This window comes from Pseudopipra pipra, chromosome W (assembly GCF_036250125.1).
Source record: "Pseudopipra pipra isolate bDixPip1 chromosome W, bDixPip1.hap1, whole genome shotgun sequence".
In the NCBI taxonomy this organism is placed as follows: Eukaryota; Metazoa; Chordata; class Aves; order Passeriformes; family Pipridae; genus Pseudopipra; species Pseudopipra pipra.
The window spans coordinates 34,925,199-34,944,233 of NC_087580.1; the positions used below are offsets into that span (position 1 = coordinate 34,925,199).

The 19,035-nt window shown below is 53.3% G+C and overlaps 1 protein-coding gene, 1 long non-coding RNA gene and 1 pseudogene across 2 annotated transcripts in view; all 3 read left to right on the top strand.

Annotated features, from left to right (window-relative positions):
• LOC135405703 (uncharacterized) overlaps window positions 1-19,035 on the top strand; it is a 553,771-nt gene that overhangs the window by 85,220 nt on the left and 449,516 nt on the right. The gene's annotated exons all lie outside the window — the stretch shown is intronic.
• On the top strand, window positions 2,952-4,560 carry LOC135405302 (zinc finger protein 501-like; annotated as a pseudogene).
• LOC135404618 (olfactory receptor 14J1-like) lies at window positions 13,900-14,454 on the top strand (the record flags this gene model as incomplete). The annotated part of the gene is made up of 1 exon (XM_064639350.1): window positions 13,900-14,454. A coding segment is annotated over one exon (555 nt), but the record flags the coding sequence as incomplete, so codon positions are not given.

Below are 19,035 nucleotides of genomic sequence, written 5' to 3' on the forward strand. Positions count from 1 at the left end.
TTTTTCCTTAAATCCCCTCCTCCCATAGATCCCTTTGATGCCCCAATGCCCTCCAAACCCATTTTAACTCTCCTAAATGCACTCAAAGATCCCCAAAACCGCCCAAATCCCGATCCAACCACCCCCCAGATTGCCCCATTTTTCCTTCAGCCCCCCCTCAAATCCTTTCCACCCCCCCACCCCCCCCCCAAAGAGGGATCACCTGGCACCCTGGGACAGGAACACAGTGGGCTGTACTGGGGGCACTGGGCTGTACTGGGAGGGCACTGGGGGGGGCTCAGGTGTCCCAGGACAACGTGGCCCAGCTCCAGGAGAGATCTGGGGAGCAGTGAGGAGGTACTGGTCTGTCCTGGTCTGTCCTGCTCTGTCCTGGTCTGTACCCCCAATCCCGAAAGCCCCTCCCAAGCTCCTCCAGGAACCTCCCAGACCCCAAAGCCCCCCAGGCTCCCTTCAGGCCCCTGACTTGGTCCTGCTGCCCCTTGAGCTGCAGCTGCTGCAGAACCAGGCATTTCATCAGCAAATGTGCAGGTGACACCAAGCTGGGGGTGTGTTGATGTGCTGGAAGGCAGGAGGGCTCTGCAGAGGGACCTGTCTGAGGCAGAGTGTGTCAGCAGGAGCAGGGAAGTGATTGTTGGGCTGGACTGAGTGCTGGTGAGGCCACCCCTGGAGTGCTGTGTCCAGCTCTGGGCCCCTGAGTTGAGGAAGGCCCTGGAGGGGCTGGAGCAGGTGCAGAGAAGAGCAGCGAGGCTGGGGAAGGAAGTGGAGCACAAGTGGTGTGAGGAGAGGCTGAGGGAGCTGGGGGTGTTGAGGCTGGAGAAGAGGAGGCTCAGGGGAGACCTCCTGACTGTCTGCAAGTCCCTGCCAGGAGGTTGGAGCCAGGTGGGGGTGGGGCTGTTGTGCCAGGAAGCAGCAGTAGGACAAGAGGGCTGGGTCTTGAGCTGTGCCAGGGGAGGTTTAGGTTGGATATTGGGAAGCAATTTTTTGCTGAGAGAGTAATCAGGCCTTGGAATGGTCTGGGCAGGGAGGGGGTGGAGTCAGCGTCCCTGGAGGTGTTGAAGGTGAGAGTGGATGTGGCCTCAGTGCCATGGTCTGGGAAGCACGACGGGGTTGGATCAAGGGTTGGACTTGATGATCTTGGAGGTCTTTTCCAACCCAGCTGATTCTGTGATTCTCTGACTCCCATTCCTATGGCAGCACATGCTTGAGGCTCTATCCCCAGGGTGATAGAGATGTCTGTCCATATCTATCTCCAAGGTTAGTCTCTGTAAATGTGTGGTGTTAGAAAAGCAGGCTGAGTTCTGGGCTGGTTTTAGAAAGAGGAAGAAGCCCAGAGGCCAGTGCAAGCAGGCAGCCCTGAGCTTGGACATGATGTCCCCTCCCTGCAGGTTCCTGTCCTTGAGCCCAGGCCCTGAGGTGAGGCTGAGAAGTGGCGCGGAGGTGAGCCCAGAGCTGTCCCTGAGGTGAGGCTGAGAATAAGTGCAAGGCAGAGGTGCTGCTGAGGAAGGAGAGCCCCGTGGTGGGGAAGAAGACGAAGCTGTGAATGCCCATCCCTGGGAAGGTGCTGTGTCCATCCCCTGTGTGCCAGGTGAGCTGGGGCTTTGCTGCAGAGCTGCGGGCGCTGATTTGAGCGTCTCCAAGTGCTGAGATGGTGGGCACCCAGGAACACAAACTGTGGCTGGCCACGGAGCCTGCAAGGAGGAGCAGAGAGAGCCCTGGCAGTGTGGGGGGCCAGGTTGTCCCTGTGCCTTCCCCTGCAGGCCCTGTCTGTCCCTGCTGGGCCCCTGTCCATCCCCATCAGGTCCCTGCCCGTGCCCCCCGGGCTGAGCTCCCCCCAGGAAGTGCCGTGGAGCTGAAGCTGCTGCCATCCCCCCCCTGCAGCCGCTGCCCCAGGCAAGGGAGCAGCAAAGGCAGGGCCAGGAGCAGAGGCAGCAGCAGGGGAGCCCTGGGGGACTGGGAAGGTCTTGTGTGGGTCAGGAAAGAGGCGCTGGGCACGAGGCCGGGGCTGTGCTGAGCAGGCCCAGCCCTCACATCCCCCCAGCCAACGCCGGCTGCCCGGGGGGCTTGGGAGGGACCCCCAGCCCGTGTGCCCCACACTGAGCTGGCAGAGAGAGCCAAGGGACAGGGCCATGGGCAGGGCCACAGGTGAGGGACAGGCAGGGCCATTGCAGGGCCACGGTGAGGGCACAGCCTGTGGCAGCAGAGCTGCCCAGGGCCGGGGGCAGCCGGGGGTGTTGGTACCAGCCAGTGCTGGGGCTGAGCAGAGCATGAGGCCTCTTCAACACACCTGGAGCAGCCTCCCACTTGCCAGCTGTATTCTCAGGGCACAGACATTTCTTTGGGCCAAAGAGCCCTAAAACAGTTGGCACTGACCACACTTTACCACCATCTGTTCTCCAACTGCTCTGCTGGTTCAGAGCAGCACTGTAAGACAGTGGGGAGCCCTGGTATCCTTTGGACAGCAAAGTCCAGAACCGGGGGGGGGCAGGCAGAGAAGGGGAAACCTGGACAGTGGGGACCCCTGGGATCCCCGGGACAACAAACTGGAGAAACTGGAGAGGGGGAATGTCTGGGAACGCGGCACTCCGAAGGCCGGAGTCTGAGGAAAAGGGAGCCTTGGGACCCCCAACACTCCCAGCATCCCAAAGTGGGACGCCCAGCATCCCAGACAGGGGAGACCCTCTGAATCCCAGAGGGGGCAGACCACAATGGGGGAAGTCGTGGGAGCGCTTTTTAAGGCAGAATTTTCATATTCTTGAGTATTTTTTCCTGAATCTGAACTTTTTGCAGTTCGCGGGGGAGGGGCTTTATCTTGGTATTTCTGAGAGATTTTTTGCCTGAATCCCGGTGGTTTGTGTTTTCTGGGCTGAATCTTGGTGTTTTGGAGGTTTTTATGGTGCCCGGTGAGTTCTAGAGATGGACTTGGGCAGGAGGAACCCCCAAGCCAACGCACTCAGCCCTTGTTTTTCCCCCTCATCAGGATTTGTCCTTCCCAAAGCTTGGGCGGATGGAGGAGGAGGCTGCGAGGAAGAGGAAGATGCCTTGGGCCCCCCAGGCAGGTGAGGAGGAAGTCAGTGTCCCTTTGGGCGGGTGTTGTGCTGGCTCTGTCAGCTGAGCATGGCCCCGGCTGCAGGACAACCCCGCTGGCGCCGCCGTCCTGCCGGGGCCGGAGTTGGGGGGATGTCCTTGGCCTTCCCTGTGGGCCGGAGGCAAATCCCCTCCCTGTCCTTCTTGCTTCCTGCCCCAGGCCCCGAGCTGAGGACGGAGAGCCCGGAGGACAAATCCCCCCGTGAGACCCTGGTGGGAGAGGCCGTTTTGAAGGGCTCCCCGGCGCAGGAAGGCAGCGGGGAGGAAAAGGGCCGGAGATCCCCCCGCAGGAGGGGCTCCAAAGCCAGCCCAGGGTGCTCTGAGGAGGAAAGAGCCAGCCTGTGCCGGGAAGGCGGCTGGAGCTTGAGGCGGAGCTCTGACCTGGTGGTCCCTGAGCAGCCTCCCAGCAGGGAGAAGCCCTTCAGGTGCTTGGAATGTGGGAAGAGCTTCAGGATGAGCACCAACCTCATCCGACACCAGCAAATCCACACTGGGGTACAGCCCTACACGTGTGGGGAATGTGGGAAGAGCTTCAGCCAGAGCACCAACCTGATACGACACCAGATGATCCACACTGGGGAACGGCCCTGCACATGTGGGGAATGTGGGAAGAGCTTCAGGGACAGATCCAGCCTGATCCGACACCAGCGCATCCACACTGGGGAACGGCCTTACACGTGTGGGGAGTGTGGGAAGAGCTTCAGGGACAGCTCCCACCTGATGCACCACCAGCGTAGCCACACCGGGGAACGGCCCTACAAGTGTAGGGAATGTGGGAAGAGCTTCAGGTACAGCTCCAACCTGATCCAACACCATCGCATCCACACTGGAGAGTGGCCCTACACATGTAGGGAATATGGGAAGAGCTTCAGTGACAGCTCCAACCTGATCTAATACCAGCACATCCACACCAGGGAATGTCCCTACATGTGTTGGGAATGTGGAAACAGCTTCAGCCAGAGGTCCCACCTCGTCACCCATCAGTGCATCCACACCGGAGAAAAGCCCTACAAGTGTAGGGAATGTGGGAAGAGCTTCAGGTACAGTTCCCACCTGATCCAACACCAGTGCATCCACACCAGGGAACAGCCCCACATATGTGGAGAATGTGGGAAGAGGTTTCAGACCAGCTCACATCTCCTCCAGCACCAGCGGACACACACGGATGAGAGGCCCTTCCGCTGCACCGACTGCGGGAAGGGCTTCAACCGGAACTCCACCCTTGTCAGCCACCGGCACATCCACAACGGGGAGAGGCCCTACAAGTGTGAGGAGTGTGGGAAGAGCTTCACCTACAGCTCTGCCTTGATCTCACACTGATGGACCCATCGGTAAGAGAAGCCCTACGAGTGCCCCGACTGCGGGAAGAGCTTCGGCCGCTATTCCAATTCCATCAGCCATCAGAGGACCCCATTGGATGATCTACAGGGACCCACGTTGAGCACAGACCTGGTGGCCCACACTCCAGGTGATCCGTGCTGGGCACTGTATTGGGTCTGGATGGCTATGTTTTGGTTCCTGGGGGGCTCCAGGGGTGGGGTCTGTGAGCAGCTGCCAGAAGCTTCCCCCGTGTCCAGCCCCTGTCCCAACCCCCTGACAGTGAGGGTGACTCAGGGTCTTCTTAACTGATCCCTTGGGGCAGATTAGAGTTAGTTTATCTATATCTATATTTATATCTATCTATATATGTAGGGTTTAGTTTAGAAAAATTTTGTCTCCATGTAAAGTAGGTTTGGGGCAGTTTTGGCTCCTGTCTATAGTGATATAAAACCACAAAAATAACACTTCCTCCCTCTGGCTCCAAGCCCAGCCTGTCCCCTCCGGGGGTGGGTGTTCCCCCCTCTGCCCCAGGCGGTTCCTTTGGCCTTGGGCAGCAAAGCCCCCACTGCTTCTGCAACTGGAGAGTGTTGGAGCCATGGACCATTAACATTCCAGTCTCTCCCAGCTCTGCATCCCAAAAGTTGAGAGGGATCAATCTGTCACCTCAAAGTGGATCAATCCCCCTGAAAATGGCTCAATCCCACCCCAAAATTCCTGTGTTTCTCATTTTCCCTATGTAATTCTGGGGCTGCCGGTGCCACCCCTCAGCTCTCCACAGGCTGAGGCTTGGCCTTGCACTTTTGCCTTTGCTGGATTTCTTCATCAAATGTTTTTCTCTCCCCGAAAACAAAAATATGGAAGGTTTTTGATAATCTGGACGTCTTTAGACCATCTGGACAAATTACAGTTTGCAGTGTTGGAACGGAACATTTTCCACATTTAATCATTTGTTCCCATCCCTCCCAGGAGGGAGGACACTGAACTCTTCCACAGAAACAGAAAACTAGTAACAAAAATTCAGAGACTACTGAAAATGAAAAATACCTTTTGCTCACAGGTGGCCTTTCATGTCCTTCTCTTCTGCCTTCTTACAATCGATGTTATCTGTGGCAGCAGTTGCCTAGATGATGGCCAAAAAAAGCATTCAATTCATTTAGAATCATTCCAGAAAACTGAATCACAACTGGGGATTTGAAACTGCCTCAGGGGAGCACATTTGGAGAAAAGGGTTCCTCAGTCACTTAGAAAATTTGGCTGAAACTGCTCGTTGTGGGCCTGAAACTCTTAAATAAATAATTCCAACTCATCCTGCATCCTTCCCAGGGGAGTATTTTTATCCCCACATTAAGATATTCTCCAGGGATTTTGTCTCTACACAAATCAATGTTCGCCTGGGAAAAGCACCAAGTATATGAGACAAGTAACTGTAAAAACAACCAACCCACCCACCCCACACACAAAGAAAAGCCCAAGAAAACCCCAAGAACTTGCCAAATTGAATAAACCCCTGAAAACCAGGCTTTGAAGCATTTCAGAAGTAATTAAAATACATGAGAAATCAGCCTTTCTGCCTTCAACAAACTGCCTCAAGCTTCTCCTTTCTGTGCTTAAAAATCAGCATTTCAGTGACTCAGGCTGCAGACAGGTATGAACTTTGCTGCCCAGCTCAGCCACCAGTGCCCCTAAAGGTCCCCCAGAAAAGGGGATTGAGGGGGTCCTGGGTGGGCTCTGGATGGATTTAGGGGGTCCTTGGGGGTCTGTGGGGTGGTCCTGGCACCTTTTCGAGTGAGCTGGATGCCCATTGAGGGGGAGGTGCCCTCCCAAAGCCCCCCAGAGAAGGCTGACACAGGGGAACGCAGGGGGGGGTCCCCATTCCCGATCCATTCTGGGGCCGGTTTTGCCCTCCCCAACCTCGGCTCCTCCCTGAGTCACATCTATCATATGACATCACATCCTCCTCTGTGACATCACATCTTCCTCTGTGACGTCACATCATCCCCATGACACCACATCCTTCTCTATGACATCGCAGTTCCCCTGTGACATCACATGCTTCCTGTGACATCACATCCTTCCTGTGACATCACATCATCCTCTGTGACATGACAGCACCCTGTGACATCACATTCTCCTCTGTGACATCCTGTCTCCTATGACATCACATCCTCCTCTATGACATCACAGCTCCCCTGTGACATCACATCCTCCTCTGAGACATCACAGCCTCCTTTGTGACATCACAGTTCTCCTATGACATCACATCCTCCTCTGTGACATCACAGCTCTCCTATGACATCACATCCTCCTCTGTGACATCGCATGTCACCTATGACATCACATCCTCCTCTGTGATTTCACAACTCCCTGTGACATCACATCCCACTCTGTGACATCACAGCTCCCCTGTTGCATCACATCCTTTTCTATGACATCACATTATCCTCTGTGACATCATAGACCTCCTATGACATCACAGACCTCCTATGACATCACATCATCCTCTGTGACATCACAGCCTCCTTTGTGACATCACAGTTCTCCTATGACATCACATCCTCCTCTGTGACATCACAGCTCTCCTATGACATCACATCCTCCTCTGTGACATCGCATGTCACCTATGACATCACATCCTCCTCTGTGACTTCACAGCTCCCTGTGACATCACATCCCACTCTGTGACATCACAGCTCCCCTGTTACATCACATCCTTTTCTATGACATCACATCCTCCTCTGTGACATCACGTCTCCTATGACGTCACATCCTCCTATGTGACATCAAATTCTCCTCTGTGACATCACATCCTCCTCTGTGACATCACATGTCTCCTATTACATCACATCCTCCTCTGTGACATCATGTATCTCCTATGACATTACAGCTCCCCTGTGACATCACATCCTCTTCTGTGACATCACATCCTCTTCTGTGACATCACAGCTGCCTGTGACATCACATCCTTCCTAGTGACATCAAAGCTCTTCTGTGACATCACTTCTTCCTCTATGACATCACATCTTCCTCTGTGACATCGCATGTCTCCTGTCTCATCACAGCTCTCCTGTGATATCACGTCTTCCCCTGTGACATCGCATGTCCCCTGTGACATCACAGCTCCCTGTGACATCACATCCTCCTCTGTGACGTCGCATGTCTCCTATGACATCACATCCTTCTCTGTGATATCACATCCTCCCCCGTTACATCACAGCTCCCATGTGACATCACATTCTCCCATGACTTCACATCCTCTTTGACATCACATCTCCTATGACATCACATCCTCCCTGTGACATCACAGCCCCCTTAGGACATCACATCTCTCCTGTGACATCATCCCTGTGACATCATCCCTGGTGGCTGCCTAGGGATCTTTCCAGTCGTAGATGTTATCACAAAAAAGAAACTCTGTCTTTTATACAGGCAGGAAAACTGGAATCCTGATACCTTCAAGTCTTCAGCAAAAACCACGATTCAAACTAGGAGCACTGCTCTTCTGTTGCCACTGAGCCAGTTGGAGGTGGCTGTGATTTAATAAAGCAGCAACAACGGGCCCAAACCCATGGTGTCCTTCAGATGCGCCGTGTCCTGAGCAGACTGTGTCCTGCTTGTCCTGCCCTGCTGCCTGCAGGACAACTTCCCCCTCGGCACACCCCCAGCCCCAGCCTTGTTTGGGAAGTTGAGCTCTGGCTGAGGCTTTCCCCAGGAGAAGCCTCCTTGGTCTCTCCTCAGGGCAGTCCCCCCAGCACGCAGCCAGGACAGGGCACAGAATGAGTGGCCCCAGCTCTGCCTCCCCAGGGGTGTCCAGGCATCCCACGAGGCGTCTGCTGTTGCTGCATCACCACCTCCCCTCACCAGAATGGTTTTGGAAGGCTTTCCAAGCACAGGGAACCAGATAGAAACCTCTGGACCCCACAGAGAAAATATCCCCAGGGTCATGTTAGAGCACAAACCTGCAAACAGGGATGACAGGTCAGAGAATCACAGAATCATCAAGGTTGGAAGAGACCTTCCAGATCTTCTAGTCCAACTGTCAACCCAGCACCACCAGAATCACCCCTAAACCCCATCCCAAAGCGCTACATCCAGATGCCACCTGAATGCTTCCAGAGACTCCACCACCTCCCTGGGCTACTTGTGCCAATGCCTGAACACTCTGTCAGTGGAAAAAAGGTTTTTGAATATCTAATATGAACCTTGCCTGATGCAATTTAAGGCCATTTCCTCTCTTCCTGTCACTAAAGGCTTTGCAGAACAGACCACCCCCCACACCCACTAAAACCTCCTCTCAGGTCATTGCAGAGAGCAATGAGGTCCCCCCTGAGCCTCCCCTTCTCCACACTCAACAAGCCCAGTTCCCTCAGCCGTCCCTCAGCAGACATGTTTTCCAGAGCCTTCCCCAGCTCCGTTCCCTTCTCTGGACACGCTCCAGCCCCTCAAGGGCCTTTTGGCACTGAGGGGCCAGAACTGGACACAGCACTCCAGGTGGGGCCTCCCCAGTGCCCAGCACAGAGGGGCAATCAGTTCTCTGCTCCTGCTGGCCACACTCTTCTCCACAAAGGCCACGATGCCCTTGGCCTTCTTGCCCCCCTGGGCACACTCTGCCTCATATCCAGCCCCTGTCAAGCAGCACCCCCAAGTCCCTTCCTGCTGAGCAGCTCTCCAGCCCCTCTGCCCCCAGCCTGGAGCGTTCCAGGGGGTTGTTGGGAGCCAAGGGCAGGCCCTGACACTTGGCCTTATTGATCCAACCTGTCCAGATCCCTCTGCAGAGCCTTCCTGCCCTCCAGCACATCCTCACTCACACCCAGATCAGTCAGTCTCCCAAACAGGACAAAGTCTGACCACCAGCAGTCCAGGGTGTCAGTTCTGCTGCCCCCTCCTTCCTTCACTCAGAATGGAAAACTCCATCATTTTGGGGTCTCTGTGCCCATCAGCTCTGACCCCCACATCCCCCACCAGTCACAGAATCATGGAATGATTCGGGTTGGAAGGGACCTTAAAGAGCATCTCAGTCCAACCCCCTGCCATGGGCAGGGACACCTTCCACTAGACCCAGAGCTCAGAGCCCCATCCAACCTGACCATGAACACTTCCAGGGATGGGGCAGCCAGAACTTCTCTGAGCAACCTGTGCCAGGATCTCACTACCATCACAGCCCAGAAATTCTTCCTAATATCCCATCTAACCCTTCCCTTTCTCAGTGTGAAGCCATTCCCCTTGTCCTGTCACTCCAGACCCTTGTTGAAAGTCTCTCTCCATCTTTCCTGTTGGCTCCCTTCAGGCACTGCAAGGCCACAATTAGGTCACCCCAAAGCCTTCTCTTCTCCAGCCTGAACAATCCCAGTTCTCTCAGCCTTTCCTCACAGCAGAGCTGCTCCATCCCTCTGATCCTCTTGCTGCTCCCCTCTGCACTCGCTCCAACAGGTCCATGTCCTTCCTGGGCTGGAGCCCAGAGCTGGAGGCAGCTCTGCAGGGGTGACAACATTACAGCCATGTGTGTTCCAGCAAGGACACTGTGGAACCTCCTGGAGTAAAGGGGCCATTGTGACACTGTAGGGCCTTCTGGAGCCAAAGGAACCCTGGGACACTGTGGAATCTCATGGAACCAAGAGTTCATTGTGCCACGAAGGGCCTCATGGAGCCAAGAGAGCCCTGAGACATTTCGGGCCCTAATAGAATCAGGGGCCATTGTGACACTGAGGAACCTCAAAGGCCACTGTGACACTGCAGGGTCTCATGGAACCAAAGGAACCCTGAGACTTTTCAGAACCTCATGGAATCAAGGGGCCACTGTGACACTGCAGAGCATCATGGAGACAAAGGGACCCTGGGACACTGTGGACCTCAAGAAATCAAGGACCCATATTGGCATGTGGAACCTCATGGAATCAAGGGGCCATTGTCACACTGCAGGGCTCATGGAACCAAAGGATTCCTGGACACTGAGGAATCTCATGGAACCAAGGGGACACTGTCATATGTGGGGCCTCCTAGAACCAAAGGAGTCCTGAGACATTTTGCAAACCCATGGAATCAAGGGTCCGTTATCACACCACAGAGCCTTATGAAGCCAAATGGACCCTGTGACTCTGTGGAACCTCATGGAATCTAGTGGCCATTCCCACCCTGTAAAACCTCATGGATACTCTCAGGTTCCTATTATTAAAAGATGCCTCTGCCCAAATTCATCTGCAAAGGAGACCATGTGCCAAAGTCAGCAGTCCAGCTTTGATTTAACAGTAAATAGGAGGGAGAGAAAGAAAGAGAGAGAAGGAACGGTGGTGGGAAGACAGTGAGATCAGAGACAGAGATGAATTAAATGTAGATCCCTGAGGCTCCTGCCGGTCCTTCTTCACCCTGCTCTGCTCGGTGGAGGGTCCCCAAGTTGTGCTTCTGGGCTATCACTTTTATACAGCCCAGGCCCCAGGTATTCAGGGGGGTAGATGCTGTTCCCACAGCTTGGGCTGGCACGTCTACAAGGACTTGCTTCCTTTCCCACAACTTGCCACAGTGGGAGTTTTGCCCGCTGTGCTTCCAGTCTGCAGGTGGGAATCTTTGTCTGGATGGGTTCCCCAGACCTGCCTTACCAGCCCTGGCTTCCTTTTTGGGGCTGTCTGCTCTTTCCCACAGTCTGCACAGTGCAATTCTGTCCTGGGGGCTACTTCCAAAGCTTCACCTCCCTTTAGGCCTTGGAATTAAAGGCCTTCCTGTTTGCCACCAGTGCTTATGTGTTGTGGTGCCTTATGGGATTTTCCTGCTTTGACAGTGTTTTGAGACAGTTCATTGTGCCCTTCAGGTCCTTCCATGTGCACACACAAAGCAGTCTCACCAGTGTCTGGCCCTCCAAAGAACACAAACCCTGATGATTTGTAGCTCCCACTCCAGTGGTTGGCACTTGGAGCTCCCTCCGTACCCAGAGCTCAGAGCTCCCTTGTCCCAGAAAGTTTAAAGAGATTGTGCCTCATTCTGCCAAGACAACCCTTGGAAAAACGTGTCCCTCTGTGTTTCCTGGGATAAGAGCACTCTATTGTCATCTCCCAAAACCTTGGAGAGGTCCCAGAGATCTCCCAGGAAGGAATTTGGGGCCTCAAGCACATGACCCGTATATAGAGGCTGAGGACTCAGGGGTCAGTGGTGTGAAGATTGAGGACAGTAGAGGAGTAGCCTGAGAGGTCTTGAAGGGGGGTGTCAGAGCTGGTGGAGCTTTTCTTCCTGTCAGAAAACAGCCTAAGAAAGAACTAGTGCCACCAAGGGCAGCTGGGGTGGCTTAGACTGGGGAAAAGAAGTCAGAAATTTCCCTCCAAGGTCAGTGTTGTGGTGCAATATGTCACAAAGAAGGAGTCTGGATGAGCCCAAGGCTTTGTGTGTGCAGGAAGAACCAGGGAGGACGCAGAGATGTCAGTGCAGGAAGGTGCCAGCCAGGTGGGGCAGCCGGGGGGATGACGACAGCCTGCAGAGAAAGGGGCAGGGCATGGACACCGTAGGACAGCCTGGGCTGGAGAGGAGACAGGGATGGGGAGAAGCTGAAAGGCCCTGACACAGTCACCTTCTGCAGGCCTTTGGCCAGGGCTGCTGTCTGTGCCCCTGATGCCAGGAGGAGACGAGTGCCCCTTGCAGCCCTGGGGCCTCATGGCCTCCTTGTCCCTGCTCAGCAGCCTGGGAGGTGCCACCCCATGGTCCTGCCCTTGGCATTGCACATCCCACATCCCAGTGCCCCAGGAAGAGCCCTGAGGAATAAGACAGGGACAGGGACTGGGGGTCAGGCCTTGGTCCTTTGGATTAAGGAAACAAGTAAAGGTTTATTCAGCATCAGAGCCACCTTTCCCTCGCTTGTCCATCCTTGTCATCACTGTCTGCACTTTTCTGCTCTAACTGGAACCTGGGGACATGTTCTCAGTTGTGTCCCTCAGTGAGACTCCTTAGCACTACAAGAAACTTCAGTGTTTCAATCTCACTTTGACTTCTTGAGAAGTTGTTTGAACTTCCTCTCAGGGACTGAGTCTCATGTAAACAACGCCAAACCCCCCTGAGGGTCATGAAATGCCTGAGGCTGTTGCTGTGCTGCTGAGCTGGGCCAGGCTCCTGGCACACAGGGAGCTCCTGGCAAGCAAGAAGAGCTTCAAAGAGACAGCTCTGCTGGTGAGCAGCTCCTCTGCACAGCCCAGCAGGGCTGAGGGCACTGCCTGCAGCACCAAGGGCAGGGGAGTGAGACAGAGAGAAGTTAAAGGCTGTCAGACGTAGAATGATGCTGAGACCTCACTGGGGGAGAATTTTTAACAGATCTTGGCACAGGAAGTCTGTTCATGCAGGGCAATGGGACTGCAGCTTTTGGAGGCATCTGGGAAAGCTGGCACTGCCCATCAACTACTGATTCTCTAAGTGCAACTTGAGAGTATCTGGAGTGCAGAGGAGGAGGACATGCTCAGAGCTTCAGCTCCCACTCAGAATATTTCCAAGATAAAGATTTTTATAAGGTTAAAGAAATTTCCTGAGATTGTGCTTCCAGTTTCCTACTCTTGAGGAATGGGAGGAATAAATCATTAAGAAAGTATTAATTTTGACAGGTCCCTGAGACATATGAACTGTGAGTGCTCAGTAGGTCTGTCTGAGCTTCCTAATGTGCTTTCAACCACTGCTCTGCCTGTGGGCAGCACCAGCATCACCTCTGCTAGACCCATCAGGACTAGTCTGAGCTGTCATTTTTGCACTTGCAAACGGAATATGACCCCTACCAGTGCAGCCTGTGGTGCTGGGGAAGGAGCTGAGTCTGCTTAAATCAAATGCCATCGTAAGGACACTTGGCTGTCTCCCTGAGGTTTCCTTCCAAGTTGTGAATTTCCCTCCAGGTTGGAAAACTGTCCCTTAACATCTCCTTGTTATGTGAAACCCCTGTACAGAAGCACAGTGCTGCTAAAACAGTGAAAATGCTGTTGAGTAGGGACCCAGCACTGGAGCTGAAGGAAGATCTCCTAGGAAATCAAAAGACTGTCTGTGTGTGCCCTGGGGAGTATCTGTAGAATACAGCTTTGACTTTGTTTAGCTAAGTCCACGCTAACTGGCCTCTTACTGTCTTCTTCTCCTGTGTTGGAAACAAACACCCAGAGGCAGCAAATGTCCAACAGCAGCTCCATGGCCCAGTTCCTCCTCCTGGCATTCGCAGACAGGCGGGAGCTGCAGCTCCTGCACTTCTGGCTCTTCCTGGCCATCTCCCTGGCTGCCCTCCTGGCCAACGGCCTCATCCTCAGCGCCGTAGCCTGTGACCACCACCTGCACACCCCCATGGGCTTCTTCCTGCTCAACCTCTCCCTCACAGACCTGGGCTGCATCTGCACCACTGTCCCCAAAGCCATGCACAATTCCCTCTGGGACACCAGGACCATCTCCTACATGGGATGTGCTGTACAGGCCTTTTTCTTTTATTTCTTCCTCTCAGCAGAGTTTTCCCTCCTCACCATCATGTGCTACGACCGCTACGTTGCCATCTGCAAACCCCTGCACTACGGGACCCTCCTGGGCAGCAGAGCTTGTGCCCACATGGCAGCAGCTGCCTGGGCCACTGCCTTTCTCAATGCTCTGCTGCACACAGCCAATACATTTTCCCTGCCCCTGTGCCAGGGCAATGCCCTGGGCCAGTTCTTCTGTGAAATCCCACACATCCTCAAGCTCTCCTGCTCTCACTCAGGCTACCTCAGGGAACTTGGGCTTATTGTGTTTAGTGTCTGTTTAATGTTTGGTTGTTTTGTTTTCATTGTTTTCTCCTATGTGCAGATCTTCAGGGCTGTGCTGAGGATCCCCTCTCAGCAGGGACGGCACAAAGCCTTTTCCACGTGCCTCCCTCACCTGGTCGTGGTCTCCCTGTTTGTCAGCACTGGCGCATTTTCCGACCTGAAGCCTCCCTCCATCTCCTCCCCATCTCTGGATCTGGCCCTGTCAGTTCTGTACTCAGTGGTTCCTCCAGCACTGAACCCCCTCATCTACAGCCTGAGGAACCAGGAGCTCAAGGATGCCGTAAGGAAAATGATGACTGTGTTTTTTGAGAAGCAATAAACTTCGTCTTTTCTTCTGCAGAACACTCATTGTGTAACTTATTTTGGGCCTGGCCTGCCTTCTAAAGCTTTTCGTAGTGGTGGTGGGTTTTCCTTTTTTGTTCATCTGTTAATATTAACAACACTGAAATTTTATTCTTCATCCCATATAATTCACTCTCTACCCCTTTTTTTTCACCCACAAAATATAGAAATCAGAAATCATGCTTTGTGTGCATTTAAACAAAATAAAAGCTTGTGCAGCAAAATATTTGTCAAACATCCTCCCTGTGTTAGTTTGTACATGAGGAATCACAATCTCTGAGTGTAAGAAAGGACACAAATTCTTTTTTCCAGATTCTTCCTCCAACACCTCCCCTGAAGCTGGAGGGCATTTCCATGTTTGCAGATGTGGAGGGGAAAAGAGTCCCAGCACTGCCAGGGAGCCCCAGAACTGGGTCTGTTCAGAGCTGCTCTCGTTGCACTCCCACCCTCTCCTTTCCTGTCCGTGCCCAAGGCCTGAGTGCTCTGGCAGCTCAGTCACTGTCCTGCTGTGGGTCAGGCCTGTGAGCACAGGCAGGGACAGGCCCTGGGCACTGCTGGGACAGGGCTGGGCTCCACAACAGCAGTTCCAGCAGCAAAGGGGTTCCCCTCCAGGCACTTCCTGAAGGCTGAGGTCTTTTCCCAACATTGGTATCGAGAAGAAGTCCAAGGAATAAACTCTCCAAAGTCTTGTTGCTTTGCTTGTTTCTCCATGGAGACAGTGCAGTGAGGTCAGGGACCCACTGGGACTGCAGGGACTGAGGGCTGGTTCAGATGTTGTGTGTTGGTGGCTGATGGCCAATGGAGGTGACAAATGATCTCCAAGTCACCTGTCTGGGGCTCTACAGCTTGTGAGGGCTCTGATGGCAGGTGAGGACTTGTCTGTAGGAACTCAGGAAGTGCAGGAGAGCACAGAGGATCTGCAGGGACAGCCCGTCCCATCCAGTCAGCAGGGAATGGAGCCCTGGAGCAGAATCCTGCCCAGGGTGGAGTCACCAGAGATCAAGTGCTAAATCTGCCTGTGCACTGGTAAAGGAGAGTTCTGCAACCCCAGGGGACGCAGCAGGAACAGAGAAAGGACTCTGGCCAGTGACTCGTCTCACCTGCCCAGCCTTGTTTTTGCCTACTGAGCCTTCCAGGACTATGGCAGAGGGTGGAGAGGAGTGATCCCCATCCTGCTGGGTCTGCTCCCCACCCTGACCAGCATGGCCAGTGCAGGGTCAGCCCAGGGTGCCACAGCCCCTCCCTGTGCAGAGCAGCACCTCCAGCTCAGGGCCCTGCAGGGATCCCAGGCTGGGATCTGCAACTGGCCAAGGCAGCCTGGACACACTGACCTGGGCAAAGGGATGTCCCTGGAGAAGAGCAAGGCAGCATTTCTGGGCCTGCAGAGAGGAATCCCTGACACAGAGAAACCTCTTTCTGTAGCCCCCCTGGGGACAGGCTGCTCTGTCCCTGGGCCAGGACTCTGGGCTGGGCTGGGCAGAGGGGCTGGCACTGAGGGGCACAGTCAGGCTGTGCTGGGCATCTCCTGGAGGTGACACCAGGGCTCCTGCAGTTTCCCTGACCTCCATTTCCTCCTGCCACGCTGAGTGTCCAGCCCCTGAGCTGATGGGGATGCTGAGACTCCTCTCTGTGCCCCAGGAGCTGCTGTGCCCTTGTAAGGGGGGTACTTCTGAATTAGATGATCAATGGAGCATAGAGGCGTGAGAACGAAATCATATTAGGATGTGAAACCAGCTAGAGTGTGGTACAATGTAACTTATGGCAGAAGCTAATTGTAAGGTCCATTGTGCTTTTCAACAAGTCAGCTTGTAAGGTCCATTGTGCTTTTTAGCAAGTCAGCTTGATATCCCCTATTATCAGAGCTGAATTCTTCCTTGGTTTTGCTACATATTGCAAGATAGATACATCTACCCTTGAAACACAATGGTAGAGGTCATACATAGGGGTGAGAAAGATGATGATGGGAGGAAGATTCTGTGGGCAGGGGTCGCTCGCCCCTTGCCCTACAAGTAGGGCATGCGCAGACTGTTGCCATGAGGTCATGATTAGGCGGTGTTTGGCTGCCATTCAGGCATCACCTTATACTGCGTACTGGCCCTACGTAGTGTAATGTGGAACTGATAAAAATGGGGTGTCGGGACTGCTGAGCTGAGCGATACTCATCCTACCACCGAGACTGTGTTGCTCCGCGGGGACGCCCACTAAGCACGGGCACCGACCAGCTGCTGCAGATCCTGACAGCCCTGGCCTGTCTGTGTGGGTAAGCACAGATTATTGATAGGAAGCAACTGAGAGAACAAACTTTTTAATATCCTTTTAGTGTTCCTTTAATTCCCCTTTTATGTTTATAGTATTTTTCCTTTAGTTTCCCTTTTTACTAACCAATATCGTGTTATCCATAATACTGTGTAAAGATTCTTTTTTGGTATCCCTTTTTCACTAGTTAATATTGTATTAAATGCTGTTCGTAGTATTTGTTTTAATGCCACCCGATAACATAGTTAGTTTGTATCCTTTTTAGTTTTTAATTCCTCTTGCTAAGTTTATTGCTATTATTATTATTCTCACTGTAATAAAAGATATTTTGTGTGCTTGAGTATTTTTTGGCACTTGTCTTTATTCCGGACATGTATCCGAACGTACTGCTACAGCCCTTCAGAGGGGCTGGGGCTGTGGGGGGAGTGCTCAGAGCTCTGCAGCACCCTGGGCTGGGCACTGCTGTGGGGCCAGACCAGACTGGGCTGCTCCACCAGTTGACCTCTCTAATGAAATCACTTCTAATTTTCTCCTGAAGAACCACGAGAATATGTGTTGTGTCCTGAGCACTAATCTGGAACTGTGGGATAATAGAAACGGTTTGGTGTCAGGGATATTGAGAAGGCTGGACAGTGTCACTGGGAGACCTCTCCCAAACACTTGCAAAGGCCAGAGCCATCCCAGAGCTTCCTGGGGCCTTGGCAAAGGCAGACATGGAAGCAGTCTGCAAACAGGGCAGCAAGGAGGGTTGGGAGAGTTCCAGACTGCTCAGGCTCAGCAGGGAAGGGGATAGGGCAAGTCCTCCTGCAGCCATTCCCAGGTATGGGAAGGACAAGGCAGGGATTGCAGAACCCCTGTGGGAGGCAAAAGAAGGGGATGTTGTGTGCCCAGATTTCATCAAGGCCCTTGACATGGTCTCCTGTGGTCTCCTTATGGTCAGACTGGTGAGAGCTGGACTGAAGACGTGGAAGATATGGTAGGTGGGAAGTTGGCTGAATGAAGAATGTGAAATAAAATCCAAGGTACAAAGTCCTCTTGGCAGCAACTTCCTGATGAAATCCCTCAGTGGTCAGCCCTTGAACACCACTAGAGAACATCTTTATTATCTCTCTGTACAATGGGACAAAATGCATTTTCAAGTTCATTGTGGTTGATGCCAAATTTCAGGGAGCCCTTGAGCAACCTGCCCTGGTTTAAAGACACATTTTGGGGCAGGAATTCCAATAAAATGAATTCACTTCCATTTTATTCCCCACCAGCACAAGGAGACAAAATACAAGGAGGTATAATTGAGAAAATAAGAGCTTACTGACAAGAAATACAGCAGCAAAACCAGCAATACCAACAGAACAGTTCAAAGCAACAGCAGAGAGAGAAATTGCCTACTCTCTCTCCCCCCGTCCCAAATCCCTTTTGTAAATGGATAAAAACAGGGATCAACATGTTTCCCTTCTCCCTTTTCCCCCAGAATGAACAAAGAACAAAAAAAAAAAAAAACTATGCGAAAAGAGGGGGCAAAGCAAAATCTGGAAAATTCTATGGTCTAAGATAAGCTGTGCTGCCCAAGAACACGTTGACTCCAGAGGTGTCCAAGCGGGGCAGAGTCGGCGACTCCGGTCCGTGCGGCGGCGGGGGGGAGGCAGCGGCTCTGCTTGATTCCATGGAGTTCTGGGGAGGCACAGTGGGCCCTTGGTTTCAGGAGGTTCTGAGATGTCTCTGGGTTCCTTTTGTTCAAAGAGACCCCGCATGTCACAATGGTCCCTTGGTTCCATGAGATTCCACAGTGTCCCTGCATTCCTTTGGTTCCATGAGGCCCTGCAGTGTCATGGTGCCACTTGATTCCGGGACATTACAAAGAATCAGAATGGCCCCTTGATTTAAGGCCAACTGCACATGGGGCTGCCTGGGGGGGAGTGTGGGCACCCAGACAAGGGAGTTGTCACCCCCCTGGACTCAGCCCTGGGGTCACCACATCTGGACTGGTCTGTCTGTCTGTGAGGTTCCCCATTCTGGAGGAATGAGGAAGAACAGGAGAGGGTCTAGAGGAGATCTGACAGGATGGAGCCTTTCTCTGTATTGGAAATAGAATGAAATCTCCACAAAGAGTAGCAGTGATGGTTCAGACTGAAGGTGAGGAAAAAGAAATGTCACTCAACGGGGACCCTTGTGCTGAAAGAGGTGACCCAGAGGGAGTCAGGATCAGCCCATGGCTTTGTGTTCCAGGGAACAGCCAGAACTGGTTGCAGAGACATCAGGGAGGGTCTAGAAATGCTGCTGGGAGGGAGGTGGGAAAGCAGGAGGG